Below are 27,289 nucleotides of genomic sequence, written 5' to 3'. Positions count from 1 at the left end.
TCTCTCTAAAATAATACGGTTGAAAACTTTCCTGGGATAGAAAGAAGAGTGATGCCTCGATAATTATTACAATTACTGAGGTCCCCTTTCTTTGGAAGCTTGATAAGATGTCCTTCCTTCCAATCCTTTGGGAATATCCCGTCATTCCAGATTCTCTCAAATAGTGGGTGCAGGGCCTCAGCATTTCTTTTCGCATCAACTTTTAGAGCCTCCGGTGGAATCTGGTCTGGTCCAGCAGCTTTCCCCCTTTTCATCTTGTTAATGGCACCCACAATCTCTGCTATCGATGGTGGATCACAGCTAATTGGTAGCTCATTCCTTGCAGGCAAAATTTCTGGCTGGTTGTCTGGTGGCGGTCTGTTCAGAAGGCAGTTGAAATGTTCCCTCCATCGTTCAGATTGAGCCTCTTTTCCAAAAATAGTTTTCCCATCTTTGTCTTTGACTGGTACCTCTGGTTTCCCATATTTTCCAGCAAGTGTCTTGGTAGTTTGATAAAGGATCCTCATGTGTCCAGTCGCTGCTGCTTCTGCTTTCTCTGCAAGTCTGTTCATGAATGCTTCCTTGTCTTTCTTCACAGATCTTTTGACTTCCTTAGCTATGGCTCGATACTGCTCTTGTGCATCCAGTCTTGAAGCCCTTGTTCGGCTTGCATTCACTTGTTCCTTCCTTGTTCTCCTCTTTTCAATAAGGTCCAAGGTGGTTGGACTTATCCATTCTTTATGTTCCGATTTCTTTACCCCCAATACCTCGTGGCAAGTTGTTATGTAGACTTCCTTGATCTTTGTCCAATGTGACTCTACATCTATGTCCTCCTCGAGCTCAGTAAGAGGTTGGAATCTATTACTCAATTGTAGTTTGAATTCCTCATTCTTTTCCCCATCAAGTGCATTCACCTCGAATTTTCTTCTTGTATGTGATCTGGCCCCGTGTTTTCTGAGTCGGAGCTTAAGCTTTGCCAATAGCAGGTGGTGGTCTGATCCAACATCTGCCCCTCTCCGTACTGTCACATCTTCCAATGAACGTCTGAATCTACGAGAGATACAAAAATGATCAATCTGATTCTCTGTCACACCATCTGGTGAGACCCAAGTTGCTTTGTGGATCCTCTTATGGGGGAACACTGATCCTCCAATCACCAAACTGTTGAATGCACAGAAATTTGCAAATCTCTCTCCATTATCATTCATTTCTCCCATGCCATGACGTCCCATGATACCTTCATAGCCTACGTTATCCTGTCCCACTTTTGCATTAGCATCTCCCATCAATATGTTGATGTCTTTCCTTGGCAACTTGTCAATGACTTGTTGTAGAAGACCATAAAATGTATCTTTGTCCTCATCTGTTGCATCATTTGTTGGGGCATAGATCTGTACAATGTTCATGCTGATCTTCTTACTCCGTGTTGTAAAGGACGCCATGATGATCCTTTCTCCGCATTGTTCCCATCCTCTCAGTGACTTCTGGGCAAACTTGCTTAGAATTATTCCTACTCCCTGTGTATGAATCCCGTCCCCTCTCCCTGAATATAAAATCTTCTCCCCAGACTTGAGGTGTTTCTGTCCGAATTGTATCCAGTGGGTTTCGCTTACTCCAAGTATATGCAGCCTGTATCTTCTCATCTCAGTCACAACTTGAGAGCCTTTTCCTGCTTCATACATGGTGCGAACGTTCCACGACGCAATTCGAAGCTGCTTGTTTGGCGAAGACGTCATCGGGTCAGCAGAGTCCTTTCGGCTTTGTCTGTTGTCCTTCATAAATTCTGTAATTCCAGAAACTCTTCGGTCGCCCAAGCTAAAAAAAGGATTTAGTTTGTCTGTCTGTGTTTCTGTAACGGTTTGAGTTTAACGGAAAGGGGTGTTAACCCTTTGCCAACCCCCAACCTGGAGGACCAGGTGACTCAAAGATGGGGGAATCACACACCATTAGTCGCCTTTTACGACACGCTGGCTTGGCGTTGGGCTATTCTTGACCCTCTCAGTTGAGGGACCCCGGACACCACACGGGGTACGAGAATCTGTACAAGAAATATTTTCATAAAATGGTCTTTACGATAAAAAATTATCAGGCTTTAAAATTTTTTTTTAGCAAAGGCATCCTTTAAATCAGACTAGATCTGTAATCAACTACAGTGGAACCTCCCGATTACGACACCTCCGAATAGTGACAACCTCCTGATAACGACATTGACCCGTGGTCCCAATTTTTTTTCTATTTCAGATCAGTAAAAAAACCCTCCAAATAACGACGCACTTTTTGATAAAACCTCAGAATAACGACATCATTTTGGCGATTTTCGGCAGTTTTCGTAGATATCTGATAGTATCAGTGATACTAAAAATACCGAGTATGAGTACTCAAAGTTTATAAAAACGATTCCTGCTTGAAACCAATGAGAACGCAGCTTTTGAAACCAATGAGAACACAGATATTCTTGAGACAAAGACACCAACAACAGAAAACCAAGACGATGATGATCTTGGCGGCGATGCTCCACTCCCTGTTGTGACAGCCAGTGAAGCGGTTATGGCGCTAACAACTCTCAGAACTTTTGCCATGCAACATGACAGCGGTGCGCAATTATTTGACATGCTCATCCCAAAGGAGGACAAAGTATCTGCTAATAAAAACTGGTCCCGCGGGCCATACCACGCCCACTTTGTCCGCCATCTTGGAAACCTCTAAATAACGACACCTCCGGATAACGACATAAAAACTCGGTCCCGTGGCATGTCGTTATCAGGAGGTTCCACTGTACTTTGAATTTGAAAGGCCTATTTTTGTCAATTAAAAAAAAAAAATCAGCAAATAAGAATCCTATATTATTTTAACACACTCAACACAAACACCGACTATATCCTTAGTTTACCCGGGTTACTTTTACCCCACGCCCATTTATTACATTTTTTTGAGACAAATTATAGACGTAGTATCAAAGCTAATGTTTTTTTAGTTTTTACATGTTAAGTGATAGTTGAATAAAACTATTTATGTAGGCTTATATGCTCATTTTTAATACATTTTTTCCAATTTTGAAAAGTACGGTAGCAAAAATCTCTAGGATTGAGATAAAGCTAGAAATGTGAAGATTCTGAATAAATTTGCATAAATTCTGAGCATTGAAAACTTGTTCATCAATCAGCCGTGGTGGCCCAAATATACATTGAAATGCAAAATGAAAAGAAAGTTTAACAATTTATATTAAAAATAAAAGTTTAATAAAGCATTTTTTCCAGTTGTTATATGTGTAACCAGTGTACACGTTTACAAAGTAAATCTCTACATGTTCCTAATCTACTCTGAATTGCAGCAAAAACTCATTTGGGGTTGAATAATAAATTTTTAACACCCTACACACGCCACTTCAAGATTTGTGGACAGCATGGCTAAGTGGTACAGTCTTTGCTTCGGACACGAGAAGTACAGAGTTTGTCTACCCACCGCATTTTGAGACCTTGAGCAAGTCATTCTGCCCTAGCTCAGTATGATGCCTGGGTTATTCCAGTCTTCCTTTGGAATAGACCCTAAAGACAACTTTCCCCTTAGGGATGAATAAAGGGGTTCTATTTTATTCTTCTATTCTATTTCTCCCCTTTGAATAAGCATACCATTTCAGTGATGATCATGTTCACACATCCTTTGCCCGTCAAGGGTAGGCTGCAGTCCTTCAGGATTTTGTGTTTGCCACCCTGTAAATAAAAGATGCAATGAAATAAATCTTTTGAAGTTAGGATGATGATGATGATGATGATGATGATGATGATGATGATGATGATGATGATGATGATGATGATGATGATGATGATGCCATCGATGATGATAATGATGGTGATGTTGACTGATGATGATGATGATGATGATGATAATGGTGATGACGACAGTGATGATGATGATGATGAAGATGATGCTGATAATGAACTGCTTCCCATACTTTAGCGGTGTGTTCCATCGTGATGATAACTTTAGTTTTTTCCCCCGATACCAGATCCATAGCTCCACCCATTCCTTTTACCATCTTGCCCTGGAGAGAAATTATACAAACAAATAGCAGATTAACTCACTGGATCTCCAAACCGATCAGTATTAGAATAAGCCAACCTAAAAAATACTCTCTAAGAAAAAAAAAAGAGCTTTTACTCGTATATAGCGCAATATCCACTAAACATGCTCAAAGCGCATTACAAGGTGTCCCTGGCCAACAGCAACACTTAACACATAGAACGAAACATGACGCTTGTTAGGCGATATTACAATATTTTTTCTGACAGAGATAATGCTGTGAACGGCCTGGTACTCATTTTACACCTGAATACTGTGAGAGAATGTCAGTAAAGAGTCTTTTCCAAGTACTCAAATATGCTCTGAGCGAGGCTCGAACCCAGGACAGGTGTCATACCACAAGACCACATAGCCTCTCTCCTTCATTTTCATTATATTTTGAAAAAAAGTAAAACAAAATAAAAGTAATGCTTTCAACTGCTTTGGGGGCAGTGTGGCTCAGTGGTATGGTCTTTGCTTCGTACCCGAAAGGTACTTAGTTCAATCACCCACCGCTGTGTTGTGTGGCCTTGAGCAAGTCACCTCACCCTAGCTCACTTTGCAGCGCTGCTCTGTGGCTGACGCCTGGGTTATTCCAGTCTTCCCTTGGAATAGACCCTAAAGACAAATTTCCCCTTGGGAATGAATAACGGGAATTTTATTTATTTATTTATTTAAAACTAACATGCTATATGCCCTGCACAAATAATTGTGCTTGGAAACGTATTTTTTTAAAATAGGATGACAAATGCTGCCGTATATTATGCCTTTATGTGATAGCACCAATGGAAGACATTTTTTTTTCCGACACATTGGCAATCTCAGACCTTTTTCGTCTGTCTTTGATGCGTTATCGTCGTTGGTTTTAAGGTATTATCGTAATTGTTACGTTTCACATTCTATCCTACAGCAAACACGTATCGACAAACTGTATAGTTATGAAGGATTTTACATTCTGTTGTATGTGCTAGAATCATGAGTTATGATAAAATCACTAGTCATTTCTAGTTGTTTTATAAAATACATGTAACGCAATATTATGTTTGATGAGGGAATTAACTTGAATCACATAGAGTGCGCAACAGTTTTTTTGGAGCGCGTTATTTAGTATTCAAGGTGAGATACCCAGTCAAGGTCAACTGATTTTTTGGGATTTTTTTTCTTCTTGTATTTTTCTTTCTTGCTTTGTCTAGCACTTTTCATCCACACTTGTTCAGATCTTTATCTTGCAAAGCAGTTGTTCTGTCATCTGCATTATTTGCGGCAGGGGAAGGCTTAGTTCTGCTCGGCAAATATTTTGGCAAAATTTGATCGTTTTGGCAAATTTCTTGGCAAATTTTTGGAATTTTGGGGGCAAATATTGGCAATTTTTAGGCCTCAACTTGGCAAAAAATGCAGATGATGTTTGACAAAAATATCGATTTAACTATTTTGTTTAATTTCCAAATGGTGAAAAATATTTTTCATGAAAATCAATATGATAAAAAATGTGCAGGCACTTACAGGAATCATCCAGTTAGCCAGATCTCCATATTGTGACACCTGCATAGCCCCAAGGATCGTAAGACTCACGTGACCTCTAGAAAGATTGGCAAGAGAAAAAAAAAGGACAGGAGAATTTGGTAATTTTTTGACATCATATTATTTAGGTACATTAGGGTCATTGAGTAAGGGGAGGGGTGGGGGCACTGGATTTGAAGCAATATATAGTGTATCTCTGAATTTATACTTTAATGAATTGTTAACTGGGTCAAATAAATTATGGTGGAAAGTATTATGTGTGTACCAGTATCCTATTTAAAAGGTAACAAGCAATTGTTACAAACATCTGGTGCCACAGAAAACGAAATAAAAAGCTCATTGGGCCTTATGCTCAAAAGCACTTTTTCATTTAAATACCTTGGCTAAAAAAGGGACTTTTTCATTTAATTACCTTGGCTAAAAAAGCACTTTTCATTTAAATACCTTGGCTTTATAAAAAAGGACTTTTCATTTTAAAAAAGGGACTTTTTCATTCATTTAAATACCTTGGCTAAAAAAGCACTTTTCATTTAAATACCTTGGCTAAAAAATAGGAAGTTTCATTAATTACCACGGCTCGAAACGATTTTTCAAAATTTAATTTACTAACTGCTAAGAGCAGTATTCTCCTTAAAGTTATAGGCCTACCATCAATATCTGTAATCTGCTGTTCATAAAAATCAATGTCTTACCCTCTAATCATAGCAAAAGACTCCTCTGATGAAAAATATGAGCTGCCGTTAATGCTGGTGACTGTTTCCTTCCCTGCGTTGATCAGATCGGGATCTTCATTGCCAGGAGTTGGGAATGGGCCCTTGATTTAAAAAAAGGAAGAGATAACAAAATAATAATAAATAAATAGTAATTAATCGATATAGGAAAAAAATTCGTCATTTTAACTCTCTCTACTCTAGCTCTACATCTCTGAGCTGTTCGTTCTCCCTAGAAATTTTAGTCATTTTCCAAATTGAAAAAAAAAAATGTTCTCATTCATTCAGTCAATCTAAACCAAAACAGGTTGTTCATAGTTTTATTCAATTAGCATTACCACGTGCGGCTATGTGGTCTAGTGGTATGACACTCGCTTTCGGATCAGAAGGTCCTGGTTTCGAGGTTCGCTTGGCGCATAGTTGAGTCCTTGGAAAAGACCCTTTACTCACATTCCCTCACTGTGCTCAGGTGTAAAACCTGGCCATAAACAGCGTTGACTGTCCGAAAAATTATAATATCACCTCACAGTCACAGGATTCATGTCTCATCCTACATGTTAACTGTTGCTGTTGTCCAGGGACCCCTGTAAAGCGCTTTGAGCACGTTTAGTGGATATTGCATTATATAAAAACTCAATCTAATTTAAATTTAATTTTAAAATTTTTTAAAACAACAATTTTAATTATATGCCTATAATTTTGTCTCAGAAAAATGTAATAACTGCTAAGAGCAGTATTCTCCTTACAGTTAAAGGCCTACCATCAATAGCTGTGCTCTACTGTTCATAAAAATCAATGTCTTACCCTCTTATCATAGCAAAAGACTCCTCTGATGAAAAATATGAGCTGCCGTTAATGCTGGTGACTGTTACCTTCCCTGCGTTGATCAGATCAGGATCTTCATTGCTAGGAGCTTTATTAGTTTCCCCCCTCCCAAACCTTCTACTAGAACATTATTTTTAAAAAAATAATAATATTGGGGATGTAGGAGCTTTTGGAAGGCCTCCTAAAAAAAGATAAATAAATTATAAATGTAATTACCAATCCCAGAACTCCATTCTCACTCTGTAGATGTACTGTGATGTTTGGTTTGACGTAATTACTTGCCAGCATGGGCATGCCGATCCCCAAGTTGACTGATCTGAGTTAAAGAATAATGAGTTCGAATAAAGCCAGTGTAGAAAATCGAGATACGTTTTAATTCTGTAGTTATGTCCCTTGTTTTATTCGTCCATGAAAGTCCAGATAGAATGAAAAGAGTGAGTGAATAAAAGATGGCGTTTTCTGCCGATTGATTGATCGAAGACAACACAGTCAATTTTTTTAATGTCTCAATATGTTTGTTGGTTGTTTCATCTTGTCAAAGGGTAAAAAGTTTGTCACATTTTTCGGACAGCCAGTATGAAATGGATTGGAAAGATTATTGATACTAAATTATACACAAATTATCGTAGATCTGGTTGACCAAGGCTAGTTCAGGTGACTAAGACCAGCCAGCAAATGTGCCCCCCCAGATTGAAGTTTATTACACAAATATGGTAAAACGCACATCATTTGATAGATTTCACCCATCCCCAAAATTTAGAAAAAGAACAATACTATGTTGGAATAGCGGGAAAAACAATAACAGACTCTTTCGCTTTATTAGTTTCATTTGAAAAATCAGATGTTTTTCTAATTATAAGTCAAAATTTGATATTATTGTGGTTAATACCTAGTTTGTTTTTCTTTTCTGTTTTTTTAGGCAGTGGGGGAGGTGGGGGGGGGGGGGGGGGGGGCGGTGTTATATTTGAATATCGCAGGGATCTACTTATTTTAAGTGCTTACAAATTTTAGTGACCTAAATAAAAATTTCAGTATTCAAAACTCATCAGGAGTATCGCATGGATTTTAATTAAAATCAAAACTAGATGTGTGCATTTGTCTTCTTGTGCGATATTATCATATTGATTTTCTTGATTTATTCTTAGTTTTGTTAAATGGCGTTCAAGCACTTTTTACAATCAAAACAATTACAATACACATTGGGGAGTGAAAGCGCCATTTGTATATCCTATGGAAACAGGAGAAATACACGTTCCAGCGTTGTTGGGACGTGCTGTCTCTCAGGCACTGGTCCGTGCATCGCACTGTTATGTACTCACGGGTCTCACCACACTCCCTTTTTCTGCCATCTTGAAAACCGCGGAATAACGACATCCCTGGATAACGACATAATTTTCCAGTCCCGGGCAATGTCGTCATCTAGGACTTACACTAAATGTTTTTTATTGTTGATAAGTGTGAATGCATTTTACCATACTTGTTTAATATCATTTCAATCTTGGGAGGGGGGGGGGGGGGCACATTTGATAAACACTAATCATTATTTTATTATTTGATAAGAAGTAAAAAAAAAGCAGATTAAAGGCTTGAGTCTTTTCTCTGCTGCCTGGCCAAGTCAACCCCACTCAATGAGCCCAATGGATCTGAAAGAATACTATGGGAAATGAGCCTGCATGTATTTTTTTTTTAATGCAAATAAATAAATAAATTACCTTTATTCATTCCCAATGGGAAATCTGTTTTTAGGGTCTATTCCAAGGGAAGACTGAAAGAACCCAGGCGTCAACTGCAGTACAGCGACACAAAGTAAGCTAGGGCGCTGTGACTTGCTCAAGGCCACACAGCGCAGCGGTGGATGATCCAACTCGGTACCTTTCAGGTACGAAGCCAAGACCGTACTGCTGAGCCACGCTGTCCCCTAAATATGTATTTTCTTTTCATATGTCTTTCTTATTTTTTTTATTTTTTTTTTATTCCCCATCCCTCCACCTTTCGGGTACGAAGCAAACACCGTACCGCTGAGCCATGCTGCTGCCCCCTAAATGTATTTTTCTTTTCACATTTCTTTCTTCTTCTTTTTTTTATTTGTTTGTTCCGGATCCCTGTGTATCATCACAACATTAATCCATCATTCTACAAGTCTATACACAAAAACTGAGGGTTTTTTGTTTTTTTTGTACCAGCATCATAAAAGGATACCATACATCCCATCTTGAAATTCCAGGGCAGCTCGCCGGACTATTCTTTCCCTCATGACTTGAGCAGGACTGGCGGACTTTTCCTTATCGGTTGGCTTTGTTAGCGTCAAACGCTGCAGGAGAACAAGAAATTTATTGACACTGTTAGAATAGAAAAATCGCATTATAACATATTTAGCCATATATTAACGGGAGAAGGGAGATAACAAATATTACTATTATTATTTGAGTTAACTTTCTTTTCATTACTTCCTTCCTTTTTGTTTGAAAACCATTGATTGTTTTGTTTGTTTTTTTTTTATGCCGCCAGCCCACTTGATGCACGCTTTCTCTTTAATAAAATCAATACTCTCATCTAAATTATTTCAGTTCATCATTTTTTAATATATGCTTCTGGATTAAACTTATTATTTTGGAAATATTGAAATTAAAGTAAATATTGGAAGCATGAACTGCAAAATGCTGGGTTATGCAATGTTACATTAAGTAAATGTGATCTTTTCGATTTTATTGTGACTTATCTTAGCAGTGACGTATAAATCACTAATCAGATTAGTTTTTGCTCTCTGAAAATAAAATAAAACTTTTAAAAATCAAATAAATAAAAATTGGAATTGGAAGCATCGATTTAATCCACAAGACAGATGATGTCGTGGATGTATCAGGTGTTCCCTTTGATGATAAAACACAATAAATGAAAGACTAAAGACAACTGAGATTCGTCTTTAATTTCATTCATCATGTCATGTCGACAAAGAGGAAACTCAAAAGGTCCACACGATCTGTCTTTGTTAAAGATCTGAACAAATGTGTATGAAAGTGCCAGACAAAGCAAGAAAAAAAATACAAGAAAAACAAAACCCTTCCCTTTCTTGCTTTGTCTGGTGCCTTTCATACACCCTTGGTCAGATCTTTACCTTTCACCGATGCCTGCTCTCTTGTTTCTTAATCTGTCTTTGTTAATTAACGACATTGAAGCTTCCATAACATGTGCCTTTTGTATTGATATTTTGATGCCCGTTTTATGCTCTTAATTGTTTTGATATTTTGGTTGAATTGGACTTGAAACATTATTATTACCTGAGTAAACAATGACCTTTTTTTTCTTCTTTTTTTTAAAGCGCTTTGAGGTTTTAATGAAAAGCGCTATAGCAATATGATTATTAATATTATTATTATTTAACTATTGTTATTTTGTATATCTTTGAGCTTCAAAGCTTCAAGCAGACACATTTGCAGAATGTCAGATTAAGTAAATGTGCTCTTTTTTTTTCTTGTATGTAATTGATCTAAGCAATGTCTTATAATAAAGCACTCTTCAGATTAACTTACATATTTTTAAAAAGTGAGAGCTTTTGAAAAAAAAAAAAAAATCTCCATAATGCTGCATACATTAACTCCGAGAAAGTGTGTATGAAACAGTGCGAGAAAAATAAAGAATGTAAAATAAAAGAAAAAAAATCCCAAAAGATCAACATTATTATTTATCACTTTGCATAAATTAGGGAGGAACATTAGTGGAGAGACCTCAATTCGTTTCTGGTAGCTGGGTCCTTTGATGATCCTCTGTACATAGATGTGGGGTACATGAACATCTTCTTTGGGAATTGAACCTGTTTCCACGATCTCTTCTACCTCAGCTATTGTAATCTGACCAGCCTTGCACATCGGAGGATTGAAATTGCGAGCAGTTTTCCTGAAATATATTACAGTAAAATGATTCATTATTAAATATTTGAATTACCATCATTGTTTTCGTATTTATTATTATTATTATTACTATTATTATTATTATTATTATTATTATTATTATTATTATTATTATTATTATTATTATTATTATTATTATTATTATTATTATTATTATTATCATCAGTATCATTATTATCATCATCATTATTTTTATTATTATTATTATTATTATTATTATTATTATTATTATTAAATTATTATTATTATTATTATTACTAATTTATCATTAATACAATTAGTATTATCTTTCCAAAAATGTATCTAACAGTAACAGTTCATTTATTTCATCACATTGCATAATATATTCGGACTACTTTTAACTGGAATCGGTCGACATTGGGATTGGCCACGCCCATGCTTGGCGAAACATCAATCAAGCAAATTCTAGATCTAAACCTTTGTTAAATTGCAAATTACTGCTGATAACAACAACAACAAAAAACACCATAAAATAGGTAAATACATATATATATATATATATATATATATATATATATATATATATATATATATATATATATATATATATATATTATATATATATATATATATATATATATATATATATATATAAATGAATGAATGAATATATAAATAAATTTTTAAAATAGATGGATAAATAAATAATAATAATAAATAAATAGATAAATAAATAAATAATAAAGTAGATAACAAATAAATAAATAAATAAATAGATAAATAAATGATAAAATAGATAAATAAACAATTAAATCAATAATAAACTAGATAAATAAATATATAAATAAATTGATAAATAAATAAATAAAATAAGATATTGTCCTGGTATTTTAGTTTACCTAAACGTCAGATTTCCTGCTTTGTCTGCTTTCCAAGCTTTGATCAAGGCAAAATCTCCTGTGATGGCTTCTTCCATGATGTAATTCACCCCGCCGAATTCTCGGCTCTGGACAGGAGTAAAAATAGTGAATATTGTATAGATGGAATGAAATTGACGTCACTCGGGTCTTTGTTATTGGGGTTTTTTTTTAATTATTATTTTCTTTTTTTTTTTTTTTTGCCATCTACGTTTATGAGTAATTCTAACTTAACTGTATTATCCAGACTTTAAAAGTTCATGGTTACTTTACACAAAGTTGTGTGTGTTGATCCGCTATACTTCTGGATGGCAATGTTGTGAGCTGCTTAGCCAAGCACATACTTTATATAGATAGAATGAAGTTGACGTTAGTCGGGTCTTTGTTATTTTTTTTTTTTTTTTGTCATCCGCTTTTATGAGTTATGCTCACTAAACTATATTAACCAGACTATAAACGTTCAAGGTTACACATAGTTTTGTGTGTTAGTTCGTTATATTTCAATTTCCGGATGGCAATGTTGTGAGATTCTTAGCCAAGCGCATACTATCTATAGAGGGTGTGCGCTTGGCTAAGAAGCTCACACAATTGCCATCCGTAAGAACAACGGACCAACAAACAAAACTATGTGGAACCTTAAACATTTATAGCCTGGTTAATACAGTTTAGTGAGAATTACTCATAAACACGGATGGCAAAAAAAAACAAAAAACAAACCAATAACCAAGACCCGAGTGACGTCAAATTCATTCTACACTGTAGATAGTATGCCCTTGCCTAAGAAGTTCACAACATTGCCATCCGGAAGTATAACGGACCAACACACAACACTGTGTAAATCATGAACTTTTATAATCTGGATAATACAGTTTAAGTGAGAATTACTCATCCACATAAACGTGGATGGCAAAAAAACAAACAAAAAAAAAACAATAACAAAGACCAAAGTGACGTCAACTTCATTCTCTCTACAAGGTTGATAATGTGGGTGTTAATAGGATTCAGTAGTCTGATGTCACGCCGCCAGGCAACGGCGGCCATATTGGTTCTAAACAAAGAAAATCATTACTTTTTATTCTTCATGAATAAAGAGAACTTTTCATTCCCTTTTCATATGCCTTTTGATCAGAATGTGTAAAAGTCAAAACATGTGTTTTTTTCATCTGGAAGCGTTTTTATGCTAGCCGGAGAAATATGTCATACAGGCGTCCGCCATTGTTCCGATAGTTTAGAGCCAGTGTTACTAAGTTACCATGCGTCATTAGGAAGGAAGTGACGTTACGACTATTGAATCCTATTGATGTTTGTTTTGTTTTTAAGGATTTTACGGCGCTTGCAACACATTTAGGTCATATCAGCGCCAGTAGAATGGAAGAAAATTGAATAGTAAAAACATTCTAGATGTACAATTAAAAGGACATGAGGGAAAAAAAAAACTAAGACAAAGGGAAATGGTTCAAATAGAGAACAGATGTAGATTCCAAAAGCACACTATCAGTGTACTTAGTTTGAGAGCACCTACAAGTCTCATCCTGACATCAGTACAAGATCCCACTCAGAAGAATACACTCAAATGTTTACAAATCATATGTTAAAAATATAAAAAAATAACAGTACATAACAGAGAGATCGATGATTTACAAGAGAAAAAAAAATATCATCTCCCAAAACTAAAACTATAGACTGTTTCCCTCCCAGCCAGGATCAGGACAAAAATTCAAAGACAAAGACAGATAGCATGTTGGAAAACATATAAACAATAAAATTAAAATAAATTAAATACCCTTTATTCATCCCATAGGTGAATTTTTTCTCTAGGGTCTATTCCAAGGGAAGATTGGAATAACCCAGGCGACAGCTGCAGTGCAGCGCCGCAAATTGAGCTAGAACGAGGTGACTTGCTCAAGGCCACACAGCGATTGTACAAAGCAAAGACTGTATCGCTGAGCCACGCTGCTCCCCCCCCCCCCCCCCCCCCCCCCCCCCCCCGATTTAGGGGTATAGAGAAGTACCTCCCTGCCCACTATTTATGGGAGGTCAGGAACCCTACCCAGGGTGCTGATTGAGGACGTCTTCCCATTTTCCTTGCTTTGAAATGGGGCCCATACTGACGGGACCTAGCTATTAATTTACAAAAAGCTCAGATCAATGGATCTCGGATCTCGGTTCAAAGTGTTTTGGTTGTGCTTTCATCAGAGCAATTAGCCAATCTGGCTAAGAAACTCATAACATTGCCATCCGGAAGTATAACGAACCAACACACAAAACTATGTGTAATCTTAAACGTTTTTATAGTCTGGTTAATACAGTTTAGTGAGAATCACTCACAAACGCGGATGGCAAAATACAATAACAATTGCTTGAGTGACGTCATCTTCGTTCTAACTATAATATTATTCACCCCCTCCCCCTCCTTTCAAAAATGGAATTCAAATGAATTCTCTCTCTCTCTCTCTCTCTCTCTCTCTCTCTCTCTCTCTCTCTCTCTCTCTCTCTCTCTCTCTCTCTGTGTGTGTGTGTGTGTGTGTGTGTGTGTGTGTGTGTGTGTGCTCATGCTTTATATCGTATAATCATTGGTGTGAAGGTCGTGAGCCTCGAGTTTTAATTTGTAACGGACGCCCCCCCCCCCCCCCCCCCCCCCAACCAGAAGAAAAAAAATAATTGATAAATAAAATAAAACAAAACAGAAAAAAAAAACAGAGGGAGGGAAATGGTTTTATGTAAATAATCGTGCTATCTGGTTTTAGGAAGTTAGATGGAAAGGAGCAGGAGAACTTAATTATGATGACTGTAAAATTATATACTCAGGAGGAGGAGAACACCAAAGGGGAGTTGGAATTATACTAGATAATAAAACGGCGCGAGCAGTCAAAGGATTCTGGCCCATATCAGACAGAGTAATGGCAATCAAACTACAAGCAAAACCTTTTGATTTTGATATTTTACAAATATACGCCGCAACCACCAGTCACGATGATGAAGAAGTGGAAAATTTCTATCAACAAATAGATAAAGCAATGCATCAGTTTAAGTCTTCAGACATAAAACTCATCATGGGCGATTTTAATGCCAAGGTGGGCCGAGAAAGAATAGAAGATATTGTGGGCCCACATGGTCTGGGAGACAAAAATGACAGAGGTGATCGTCTTATTCAATGGTGCCGTCAACATGATCTGACAATCACAAATACTTGGTCAACAAACCACAATAGAAGGAAGTGGACATGGAAAAGTCCTGGAGATGGAGTGAGAAACCAAATAGATTACATACTCATCAGCAAACGTTTCCGAAACTCGGTTTTGTATGCCAAATCTATGCCGGGGGCTGACTGTAACAGCGATCATATACCTGTGCTATGCCCCATACGAGTTAAATTGAAAATCTGCAAAAGAGCAAAGGCTAAACCTAAATACCAACTAGACATTCTCCGGGAGGAACAGAAGATACAAGAAAAATTTGAACTATCAGTAAGAAACAAGTTTGAAGTGCTTGGAGAACTAACAGATATAGAAGAGAAATATGAGCAGTTTAAAGACAGTGTTGCTGCATCATTAGAAGAAAATGTTCCAACCACACTTAAGTTGCAGAAGAAGAAATGGATTACTCCAGAGATATTAGAACTAATGAATGAGAGAAGAAAGGCCAAAAATCAGGAAGAAAAATACAAGACTCTGAACAGGCAGATAAAAAGAAAATGCAACGAAGCTAAAGAAGACTGGATAAATGAACAATGTCACTATATAATGTCCTGCAAAGAAAAAATGGCAAATTCTTCCATCAGAAAATCAAAGAAGTGACAAACAAAACTAAATCAGGTGCTAAAAGTGGATGCATCAAAGACAAGCGTGGAAACACCATCATGGACAAAGACTGCATTCTAAACAGATGGTCAGAATATATTGAAGAACTTTTTTTTGATAATCGAGGAGAAATGCCTATGATAAAAGAACTGGAAGGGCCTTCTATAATGAAAGATGAAGTTAGGAACGTCATGAAAAGCATGAAAAATGGAAAAGCTGCAGGACCTGATGCCATAACAATTGAAGCCTTGACTGGCCTGGGTGAATGGGGGATTGAATTCATCACAAACCTTCTAAATCAAGTGTATGACACAGGAAAAATGCCAACTGATATGAAACGATCCATTTTTATAGCACTACCAAAAAAGCCAGGGGCAGTTGATTGTGAACAACACAGAACTATTAGCCTAATGAGCCACCTCACAAAAAATTCTTTTGAAGATAATTTTACTAAGAATAAGAAATAAAATACGACCTGAAATTGGGGAGATGCAATTTGGTTTTGTTGAGGACAAGGGTACCAGAAATGGAATATTCACATTATCAATGCTGATGGAAAGATGTATTGAAGTAAATAAAGATCTGTATATGTGTTTCATCGACTATTCAAAAGCCTTTGATAAAGTACAACACGAAAAACTATTCAAAATTCTATCATCCTTGGACATTGATGGTAAAGATTTAAGAATATTACGGAATTTGTACTGGGAACAAGAAGCAGCAATGCGTGTTGACAACGAACTAAGCAGTTTTACACCTATTAGAAGAGGAGTTAGGCAGGGGTGTGTTTTGTCTCCAGATTTATTCAACCTCTATAGTGAAATGATATTAAGAGATATCGAACATAAGAAGGGGGTGTGTATTGGAGGAAAGAATGTAACAAATCTGAGGTATGCAGATGATACGGTTCTACTGGCAGAATCTGAACATGAACTACAAGAATTACTGGATGTTGTAGTCAGGAGTAGTGAAAATATGGGACTGGAACTGAATATATCTAAAACAGAATGTATGACGGTATCTAAAAATAATAACCCACCAGCCTGTGTAATAACAAGCAGAGGACAAACAATACAACAAGTTGAATGTTTCAAATATTTAGGCTTCAATGTAACATCCAATGGAAAATCAGATTGTGAAATAAAGAAAAGAATAGGTATGGCGAAGAATGCATTCAACCAGCTGCATACAATTATGAAAAACAGGAATATTAGCATGAAAACAAAAATCAAAGTCCTGGATTGCTATGTACTGTCTGTGCTGCTATATGGTTGTGAGAGCTGGACCATAAACAAGACCATGGTTAAAAGACTGGAGGCAGTGGAAATGTGGTTTTACAGAAGAATGATGAGGGTGTCATGGATGGAAAGGAAAAGAAATGAAGAAATTTTAGAAATGGCAAACAGAAAAAGATCACTGATAACAAAAATCATCAAACGCCAAATGGAATTTTTAGGACACATTATCCGCCACCCTGGTTTGGAAATACTCGCCTTGACTGGAAAGATGAATGGAAAAAGAATAAGAGGAAGACAAAGAATAACGTATTTGAAAGGGATAAGAACTTGGACAGATGAAGCTGAGAAAGGTGGCGCTGCTTTAATAGAATTGGCAAGAGATAGATCAGCTTGGCGGAAGATGACCTCCGACGTCTGCTTCAGATATGGAACTACATGAGAATCGTGCTATCTTTTTGGTTTCCATGTGGACGGAGAAATAAAAGTAGGAAGAGTTCTTCAGTCCCAATCGTATTAAATGGCAATGTTCCAAAAGGTTTGCCAAGTCAAATTAGGGAGCCGGCACTGGTGTAAGATAAAAATCAGAAAAAAGGGTGTATGAAACAGTGCCAGACAAAGCAGAGAGAATAATAAAAGTGAAAAAAGAAACCATCCCGAAAAAAATCAACCTGCCTCGTATGGGGATAGAACATCAGACTGCCCGATTATCAGTAATCAGTAGGTCTGCGGTTCAATCCTCAGTCAGAGAAGACTTGTTTTGTTGGGTTTTTTTTTTTGTTTGTTTGTTTGTTTGTTTTTTTATTTTTATTTTTTTTTTTGGGGGGGGGGGGGGGGGTCTCAACTTTGTCTGGCACTGTTTCACGCACACTTTTTTCAGGTGTTTATCTTACACCAGTGTCTGCTCCCTAATTTGACTTGGTAAACATTTTGGAACATTGCCATTTAATACAGGTAGTCACGAGGCCAAATTGCGAATCGACTTCGGCTTCGTCTCTTCATCAGTGGAGACTTGCCATCTGTCCACCTCGTACCCGTTGTGGTCAAGAGCCTGAAACCGCAGAGCATCTAGCTGAGCGTTGCGTTGTGACGAAGCTTCCGGGCGGATTCGCGACCGTACACGATTGCGGCGATGAGTTTGCGACCTGGATAGATCGTCATAACATAGTAGTGTGGCACCATTAGATGCTGCTGCAAAAAAATTTTTTTTTAATTTAACACCCCCCCCCCCCCCAAACAAACAGCAAAACAACAAAGAATACCTTGAGCTTTTATATAGGGCAATATCCACTAAACATGCGTTAAGCGCTTTACGAAGGGTCCCTGACCAACAGCAACACGTAGAACGAGATATGCACAGTCATAGAGCTGTGATCTGGCAAGTTTGTTGTACTTTTGATCTTTGTCCGAGCGTAATCAAAGGAAAATGGCAGAGCAAAACATTGACGCCACCTTTTCACGCGACGTTGTTTGAGTTGTTATCAACTTTTCAACTCTTCTCCGCAAGTATGCTGTCGAGATACACGGAGAACTTTGTAAAGTTTTGGAACACAATACAGCTGTACATGCTTCTTCAATTCAAACTGTTAGGTGTTCAGGGAAGTTGAAGATTGGAGAGATCTGACATGCAGGATGATGAACATACTGGGGAGAAGAAAGTGATGTACATCGTATATTTTGTTACACATGACATTATACTGAGCTCCCAAAACTATATACATTCGGCTGTTTCTCTCCCAGCCAAGACCTCCGGCCAGGGTCAGGACAAAACCATGTATGTATGTAGTCTCATTCCAAGACAAAGACAGAAAACAACTGGAAAACAGGTACAGGGGTATAGAAGACACAGAAAGTACTTCCCTGCCCACTGTGGGAGGTCGGAAACCCCACCCAGAATCTGCATCATGATAATGCAGCTATTCACAAGTACAGATTTGTGAAAGAGCTTCTCGAGGGCTATTCTTCAGAACTGTTAGAACACCCGTCCTATTCATGGGAATGGTTCAAATATGGAAAAGATGTAGATTCCAGGAGTTAACATCAGTGTACAGTACTTAGTTTGAGATTACCTAGAAGGCACATCCAGACATAATCACAGAATCCCACTAAGAAGAATAAACTCAAAAGCTTTTTACTATAAACAAAAACAACAAATATACAGAAAATAGAAAGAAAAAAAAAACAGAGAAAGAGAGAGAGAGGGAGAGAGAGAGAGAGAGAGAGAGAGAGAGAGAGAGAGAGAGAGAGAGAGAGAGAGAGAGAGAGAGAGAGAGAGAGAGAGAGAGAGAAAGGATTAACATTAACAAAGAAGAAATATCTTCTCTCAAAACTAAGACAAAACATTTGGCTGTTTTCCTCCCACCAGTCAAAGCCAGGGGCAGACAAAACCAAGTAATATTATTACAAGACAGACAGAAAGCAACAGATATAGGGGGATAGAAGTTAGAAGACACGGCACCTCTTTACCCATTATAGGAGGTCAAAGGATCCCACCCAGTAAGCAATTCGACTTCTAAAAAACAACATTAAAATAATAATAATAATAATAACAACAACAAATAAGTAGTTGACAACGATTGCGTTTCTTGATTTCAGTTCTATTCTCAGACTTCAAAGAATAAAAATACAATTTACTCTCTCTCTCTCTCTCTCTCTCTCTCTCTCTCTCTCTCCCCTTACACTTTCAGTACAAACATTTCAAACAACCAGACATTTACAGATGCACAGCATAGCACATCGATTAGGAAAGTTTTATCAACCATGTTACGTGCAGAATTACATTTTCAGATGACAAGATGATATAATTGAAATATCATTTTAAAAATTTAGATAGTCTTGTAACGGTAATGCTATGTGTAGAGGGGAAACTACGATAGATAATGGAATGCAATGATGAAAAGGCAGTAACGGTGATCAAATGTGTATATGATTGTAATTAATATGGAGTTTTATTTTTATACTACAGTACTACTAAATGCCCATCAATATGCTAAAGACAATGATAAACAAAGATGTGACCCAGCTGACACTTCGTCGTTGACTTCATGTACTATCGGAATTGACTGACATTTGGTCACTTACGAAATTAAGTTATGTATATATTTTGTGTGTATTTTATTATTGATTTAACGTACTTTGATTTGTTGATTGGAAATATTATATTCAGGGATGAGTTACATATATTGACTATAGGCTTCAACAGTCATGACGTCACTTCCCTCGTAATGACGCATAGTAACTTAGTAACTGGCTCTAAACTATCGGAACAATGGCGGACGCCCGCCTTATGAAATATTTCTCCGACGAGCCTAAAAGTGTATCCAGGAGAAAAACTTACAAATATGATATATTTTGACTTTTATACATTCTGATCACATGACACATTAAAGTTCTAGCCAAAATGAAGAATTAAAAGCACCGATTTTCCTTGTTTAGAACCACGCTGCTCGCCGTTGCTGGGCGATGTGACATCAGATTATTGAATCCAATTTCCTAAAATAAACCTTTGATCTTTGACTTTATGAAACAACTAGAAATAACTAGTGATCCTGGGATATGTCATGATTTTAGCACATACGACGATAAAATACAAAATCCTTCATTACTAAGCACTTTGCCGATCATTTTTTGTTGTTGCTGTTGTTGATATGATATGATAGCATATATGATATATAAAAACGTGTCCCTAAGGATAACACGAAAATCAACAACGAATTGTAAAAAACTATTGTAATGAGAACAGCAACAATTCCCAGCAAAACGCATTGTGCCATCTACACAATCAAACAGACCTGCCGATTTCTACGAAAAATCCGTAGAAATACAAGCAAGTAACAATCCGAATTACATTCCAGCCAGAGGACAGAAAGTCTAAGAAAGGCAACAAGCTTTCAAGTGAATTGCATAGACATAATGTGTGTGTATATAAAACGACGGCAGGTCTGTTTGATATGTATATAAAGATTGCATATGCAGACCTGCCTAGTACTACGAAAAATTAGTAGAAATACGAATTTTTGGCTCCAGCTACAGAGCTGCATGTCTGACTCACTAAATCTTGTTGAGAAGGAAAGTTTAGCTTCTTAGAACATATATTCAGGACTTTGGAGCATTTTTGGAACATACTGATAGCAAATTGTAATTTTAAATCTATTTATAGTGCATTTTTCTTTTCTTTTTTTTTACCCCTTGGAAACTACGAATTTTTTTTTAAATTTCAACTAGGCAGCTTTGCATATGGTCACGAGATTCTCTTTTCTTGTCATAGAGTAGAGAGATTTGCATACACATGGTATTGCTCATCATCTATTCGTGTTTTAGTAATCTATTTGAGGCAATTAATTCAAACCAGACAAATTATCAGAAATGAATGAGGTAGCAGAGATCTGAGTGCAGATTTTTGTGGATGACGTTTGTTTGTTTGTTCTTAGTCTTAGAAGTTTAAACGACACTTTCAACAAACACGAGTCATTTAAGTGCCAGATAAGGTGAAGCTAAAACTGTAGGCTTCGATAAAAGAGAGAACAGGAGTAGATGATAGAAGAAATGGACATCAATAACTGAGACAGAAATGTAAACTGTTTTCTGGATCCTCTAGTTAAACTCTCTACTACAACAACTTCAAAGAAGAAGAAGAAGAAGAAGAAGAAGAAGAAGAAGAAGAAGAAGAAGAAGAAGAAGAAGAAGAAGAAGAAGAAGAAGAAGAAGAAGAAGAAGAAGAAAAAGAAATAATCAGTCTCATCGAAAATGAAAACACTTTTGTATCATCTCTCACAATATATCTTTTACACTATCAATACATAACTATTATACTCTAACTACACATATCTATTACATTGTACATGATACAAATTAGCATATAAACAATAGACATCTAACAGCATCAGCTGATGTATTTAAGGGTTTTACGGCGCTTGCAACATATTTAGATCATATCAGCGCCAGTAAAAAGGGAAAAAATGGGATTGTAAAAGTTCTAGAATTACAAATAAGCACCCAAGAAAAAGTAAGACTAAGACAAGGGGAATTGTTTCAAATAGGGAACAGATGTAGATTCCAAGAGCATACTATCATTGTTCTTAGTTTGAGATCACCTAAATGTCTCATCCTGACACAAGCACATGTCTCCACTTAGAGCAACACACTCACATTTTTACACATCATAATATTGTAAAACAAAGAAATAATAAAGTCAGAGAGATGATTTACAATAGAAAAAATATCACCTATAACTCCCAAACTCTAAACTAAACAGAAACATTTGACTGTTTCCCTCCCAGCCAGGGTCAGGACAAAACCAAGTACATAATCTCATTCCAAGTCAGACAGAAAGCATGCTTGAAAACATATATAGGGGGATAGAAGATACAGTAAGTGCCTCCATGCCCACCGTGGGAGGTCAGGAGCCCCAACCAGTCCGCTTATACAAAATAGCAAAGTTTATGTTGTTTCACCAGCAAGTGGAGTAAACAATTATAAAAAGAAAGGGCCAAATCATTATTTCAGAGGACAAACGTCGAGAATTGTGAACATTCTGATTCAACACTCTCATACTCATTGCAACATTTAAAAAAAAAAGAAAAAAAAAAACACAGACAAAAAAGATAGAAAGAAATAGAAACAGTGCAACAAGCAAGTGCCATTGTTTGTGTGTATGGCTTTATATATAGATCATGGGTAAGTTGAAATGTGTAACAATGTAACATCACCAAACAACAATAATCAGCAGTATATTCATTCTAATCTAATGAAAGTCATACGGTCCCAACCATTCGCCCATAACAGATATTTAAAAATGCATTGAAGATTGTTTAACTGTGTTATCGGGTACAATCTTTTTTTTTAATGGATTTTTCTTTATAACAGATAGTAAATAAAATTCTATATATCAGTATCTCACACACTTATATCACTCAGTTACAATTACGGGGCACAAAATTGTCCAGCTTCAACACTAGATTCAATTTCAAAATTCCAAAACCATGTAACACACACACACACACCACAGTCTTCTCATTCTGGGAAACTCACATGGAGCTTGCAACACAAGTATCAGTATCAGTTCTTTATCGAAATGATATAAAATATTTAAGATTGTATTATATATCAAACAGACAAATTGATCAAATTAAACAAATGATAATCATTGACAAAAATCTTTTTTAAAATGTACTCAAAAATGATTTTCATCCTGTGCCTGGCAAGGTCTAGAGAGCATAAACACTTCAGCGGTGTCAATCACAGCAACTACACAGAAAACTTAGAATCAATTATATAACGTGAGCTTTTATAAATGTAATATCCACTAAATGTGCTCACTCGTAGTGTGTTACAAGGGGTCCCAATCCAATAGCAATGCTGACCAATGTAGTGCGGTACACAACATTTTTATGACACTATAACACACCATTATTAAAAATCTATACAAGTACAAGTACAAGCCTGATGGCACATGAACTTTTAGTATTATGTAAAACATCAGCAAACACTGTGGAATTTTGCAAAAGATGAAGTTCATATACATAACCAAGATCATCTCGGATTTGTTGCACCACAATTAATGCCAGATTTCAAACTTTCCTCCAAAAATCTCATTCAAGACACGGATAGAAAGCCACATGCTAAATATAGCAACTACAACCAAAACATCAGAACAGAAATGGTCCTAGAGTGGTGATGAGGCATTTCAGAAAGGCCTTTCTGACCACAACAGGGAGGAGCCCACCTGTCACATATTTTGAAAAGACCACCACCCACTAACTCTGAAGACAGACAAATATTGTAAAGTTCAAAAAAATTCTAAACCATTTGTTATTAATTAAAATTATAATACAAATGTTGTTGAAATAAAAAAATAAAACATATAAAATTCTCTCATATCACATTTCATGCCGATTTGGCCTTTCACTGTCTAACTCTGATTAACAATGTAAATTTAATTTTTCAACCTCATTTTTTAAAAATTCTATTTTCTAAAAATCATCTTAAACTTAAATAAAAATGTTAGATCAATATTAAATAGAACTGTTGCCTATTACTTGCTACATTATATCTGTAAGAGGACATTAAAAAAACAAAACAACCAAAAGCTCTAAATCTCAGGCTCTAAAGAGACTGAAACTTGCGCAATGATTTGTCTACAAAGTAATTTTGCCAATGAAGAAATGGAAAATGAATCTATTTTTAAATTTATAACATCACGGTGCAACAACAACAACAGATCATATCTAGCCACAATGTTTGATGAAATGAAAGAGAAATTAAGAGAAAAAGAAAAGTATAATACTTGTATTTGATAAAACTGTCCAAAGAGGAAAGAAAGAGGAAGACAAACAAGTTTATATTGGTTGTTATGACCTCATAAAATCTGATCAAATCATGCACAACTCTTTAAAAAATGAATTTGATATTACTCAACTGTTAGTTAAACTTTTCTATTCTCACTTCTAAGCCAGCTATATTATTAACAATCTAAATTAATAATAAAACAAAAATAAGAAAGAAGCAACTGTATGACTTATATAGGGATATTACAGCAAGTGCAAAATATCAATCTGTTTTTTTACAGACTTCATAACAAGGCGAGAAACCTTTGATTTAATGATTATCTTATCATGTAAACAAAAAAAGCTAAGGCACATGAATTTATAAAATGTAAATGTTACAGGGAATGACATAATCAGTCGGATGGTGAAAAGCTTCGAACTGAGAAAATGCCAAATTCAGTTAGAAGGTCAATTTTTATTTTTAAAATGAGTTCTTGTTGTAAATGGTTAAATCAACCGTTTGTGTACATCTTCATGAAATATCAAAGCTTAATTTCACTTCTAAATATATTTTACAACTACTCAAGTTGAAAAAGCATGAATTTTGAGAAAAGTTGCTGGATATCTTTCCCAAACAGCTGACCACAACTTCATGAAAAATAACCCGATTTACTTCAAATAAAGATTAAAATGCTCTGGGGAGCATATTCTTTCAGAAAATGAGAAAAAAAATTATTTAAAAAAATTCCAAAATGTTCCCCTTGCGAGTGATTATGCATGCACTGACACAAACAATCATTTTTTAAAACGGCAAAAAAGAATGAACAGACACCGGACATCAATGCAATCTTCAGTAACGTTGTCTTTACTCAAAACACATCAAATCAAGGCAGCGGGATGAATCATATATATATATATATATATATATATATATATATATATATATATATATATATATATATATATAGGTATATATAGTGAGCGAAGTGTGTAAGAATTATATGGTCACTGAAACATAGTAGTCTCTCACATGCCTATCATAAATATATGATAGAAAGATTTAAAAAATAGTATCTTATCAGATTGATGTGAACAGAAACACAGAAACAGAGAAGTTGGATTTCCGGGTCACTCTACAGAAATAGTGGTCGGAAAGGCAGTGTAGACATGGAGAGATGCCAACCTCAAGAATCAGAAATGTGTAATTGGGGAGTAAAAAATGCGTAATTTCCCCTGACAGAATCCACCGCAAACCTCATTTCAAGAGTTAAAGTGAACATTATTCCCAGCGTCGTGACACAGAACTCTTAAACATCAAATTCATATTAATCGAATAAAAATGGCGGCTTGACAAAAGTAGGCAACTTTCAAATATTTTTTTATTAGAACCACTTACTTTTACAACAAAAATTTGCAGTTTAATTAATTTATTAGAAAGCAGGAGGTGAAGACAAAAACAAATTTAGTAAAAAGTCTCAATAATTAAATTGATAACGTATGAGTGGATGAGAAATGAGGAGTTCACGAAAAGGGCTGATAATGATAAACTACGACTGGAGGGACATGGTTGCCACTGACTACACGCTTCATACTAATGTGCATCTATGTACAAATTTTCTCTATAGCAAAGATATAATACTAATAAAAATAATTTGAAAAAGAAATTTACAAATGAAAAAAATAAATAAAATATAAGTGTATGATGATCCGACTTGAGCCATTGGGTTTGAAAGGAAAAATCTGCCACATTCCAATTCAAGAGAACTATGATCTAGTTAGGATGTAACAATCTCAAAATTGGCCAGATCAACTTTCCAACAAAATAAATTGATGTAAAATACTGCAACCTATAGCAGTGAGTGGAAAAATAAGAAATTACAAAATGTTATTATTTAGCAATTGGTGAAAATAAATAATAATAAAAAATAATTATAACGATAAGTCACTCAGAACATGAAACTGATGTTGAACGCTGTTTCAGAATAAAAACACTCAACTTTAAACTTCCAAAAAAAGTCTTTACACTTTATGAATTATTTGAATCAACGGTAACGGACACTCAACTGGTAAATATTATTGCAAGAATGATACCAAGGATAATTAAACAAATAAGAATGATAATGAAAACACAGCACTTTTTACGCCTTGCTCTTCGACGATATTCATTTGCCTTGGTAAGTTCTTTGGTTCCGCTTTCAACATGAACAGCAGTGTTGTCAACTGCTTGCTCTATAGTAGTAAGCGTTTCACCTTGAGTAGTCACCAATAAATTCATATCCTTGAATAACTGATTAACATCTGTGATACTTTTCTCAAGCTTTAAAATGTCTTTCTTTCTTTCTTCCAGGTCTCTAAGTGTTTGCTCCGCATCCTGAACGTCGGACACATAGTTGTCAGTAAAAATTGAATACGAATCATTATTCAACAGCTCCTCAATCTTTGAATCATCTGCTCGGCTATCGCCACGAGCGCTCAATTGTCGGCGTAGTCTGCTTTTCATCTTATCCATATATTCTGCTTGCGTTTTGAAAAAATCATTTGTTGCAAGGTTAAGTTCTGTTGTTAGAGTTGTTAACTGTTGTGTTCTGACCCTAGACGTAGCGCTGTCATTTGCAGAATTTTGAACATCATACTTTTTCTCCAGTTGTTTTAGGGCACCACCTATCCTCGTTGCATCATGTCGAATCTTCTCACTCATCGATTCATATTTAACAACATCACTTTTTTCACAGAATGGCGTGCTCAACATATCTCTTTGAAGCCTCTTGATTTCTGTTAAATCATCTTTCATCTTAGCAACATCAGATTCGATTTTTCCAACGTCCCCCAGAAAGTTTTGAAGACCCTTGCCCCCGTCCATTTTGATATCTTCTTTATCAGACTTTTTACCCTTTTTGTCAAGTAGTTCACGCTTGGACTGGAGTTCCTCCAGTCGATCTCGCATTGGCATAATGGTGTGACAGAATCGTGCGCTGTTTATAAGCGAGTAAAAATAGATTATTGATCACGAAGACTGAACAAGGAAGAGGCTACATTGAAAACAGTGAGTCAGTATTAGAGGCTGTTGACATATGAAACCGGAAGTTCAAATGAATGGCCCCTATATTCG

At 36.0% G+C, this 27,289-nt stretch overlaps 2 protein-coding genes across 2 annotated transcripts in view; both read right to left on the bottom strand.

Annotated features, from left to right (window-relative positions):
* The window catches only part of LOC144962651 (succinyl-CoA:3-ketoacid coenzyme A transferase 1, mitochondrial-like), a 47,305-nt gene that overhangs the window by 6,965 nt on the left and 13,051 nt on the right, over positions 1–27,289 (bottom strand). Inside the window, exons 6-13 of the mRNA XM_078895761.1 lie at positions 11,863–11,969; positions 10,820–10,988; positions 9,294–9,405; positions 7,311–7,405; positions 6,252–6,373; positions 5,542–5,617; positions 3,932–4,021; positions 3,609–3,689 (exon numbers count right to left, since the gene is read on the bottom strand). Coding sequence (XP_078751887.1) covers positions 3,609–3,689; positions 3,932–4,021; positions 5,542–5,617; positions 6,252–6,373; positions 7,311–7,405; positions 9,294–9,405; positions 10,820–10,988; positions 11,863–11,969 — 852 coding nt within the window. The remainder of the gene's footprint in view (positions 1–3,608; positions 3,690–3,931; positions 4,022–5,541; positions 5,618–6,251; positions 6,374–7,310; positions 7,406–9,293; positions 9,406–10,819; positions 10,989–11,862; positions 11,970–27,289) is intronic.
* On the bottom strand, positions 25,139–27,241 carry LOC144962644 (syntaxin-1A-like). The gene has a single exon (XM_078895751.1). It carries the CDS (start codon positions 27,128–27,130, stop codon positions 26,240–26,242), a length of 891 nt encoding a protein of 296 aa, XP_078751877.1. The 5' UTR covers positions 27,131–27,241; the 3' UTR covers positions 25,139–26,239.

This window comes from Berghia stephanieae, chromosome 1 (genome assembly GCF_034508935.2).
Source record: "Berghia stephanieae isolate SIO BIC M18660-M18661 chromosome 1, UCSD_Bste_1.3, whole genome shotgun sequence".
Lineage (NCBI taxonomy): Eukaryota > Metazoa > Mollusca > Gastropoda > Nudibranchia > Aeolidiidae > Berghia > Berghia stephanieae.
The sequence above is the reverse complement of the archived record's forward strand: the minus strand, read 5'-3'. Positions and strand labels throughout refer to the sequence as shown.

What these genes read in the sequence shown, in the direction of transcription:
- LOC144962644 (XM_078895751.1), bottom strand. Translation starts at nt 27,130, where the DNA reads ATGCCAATGCGAGATCGACTGGAGGAACTCCAGTCCAAGCGTGAACTA.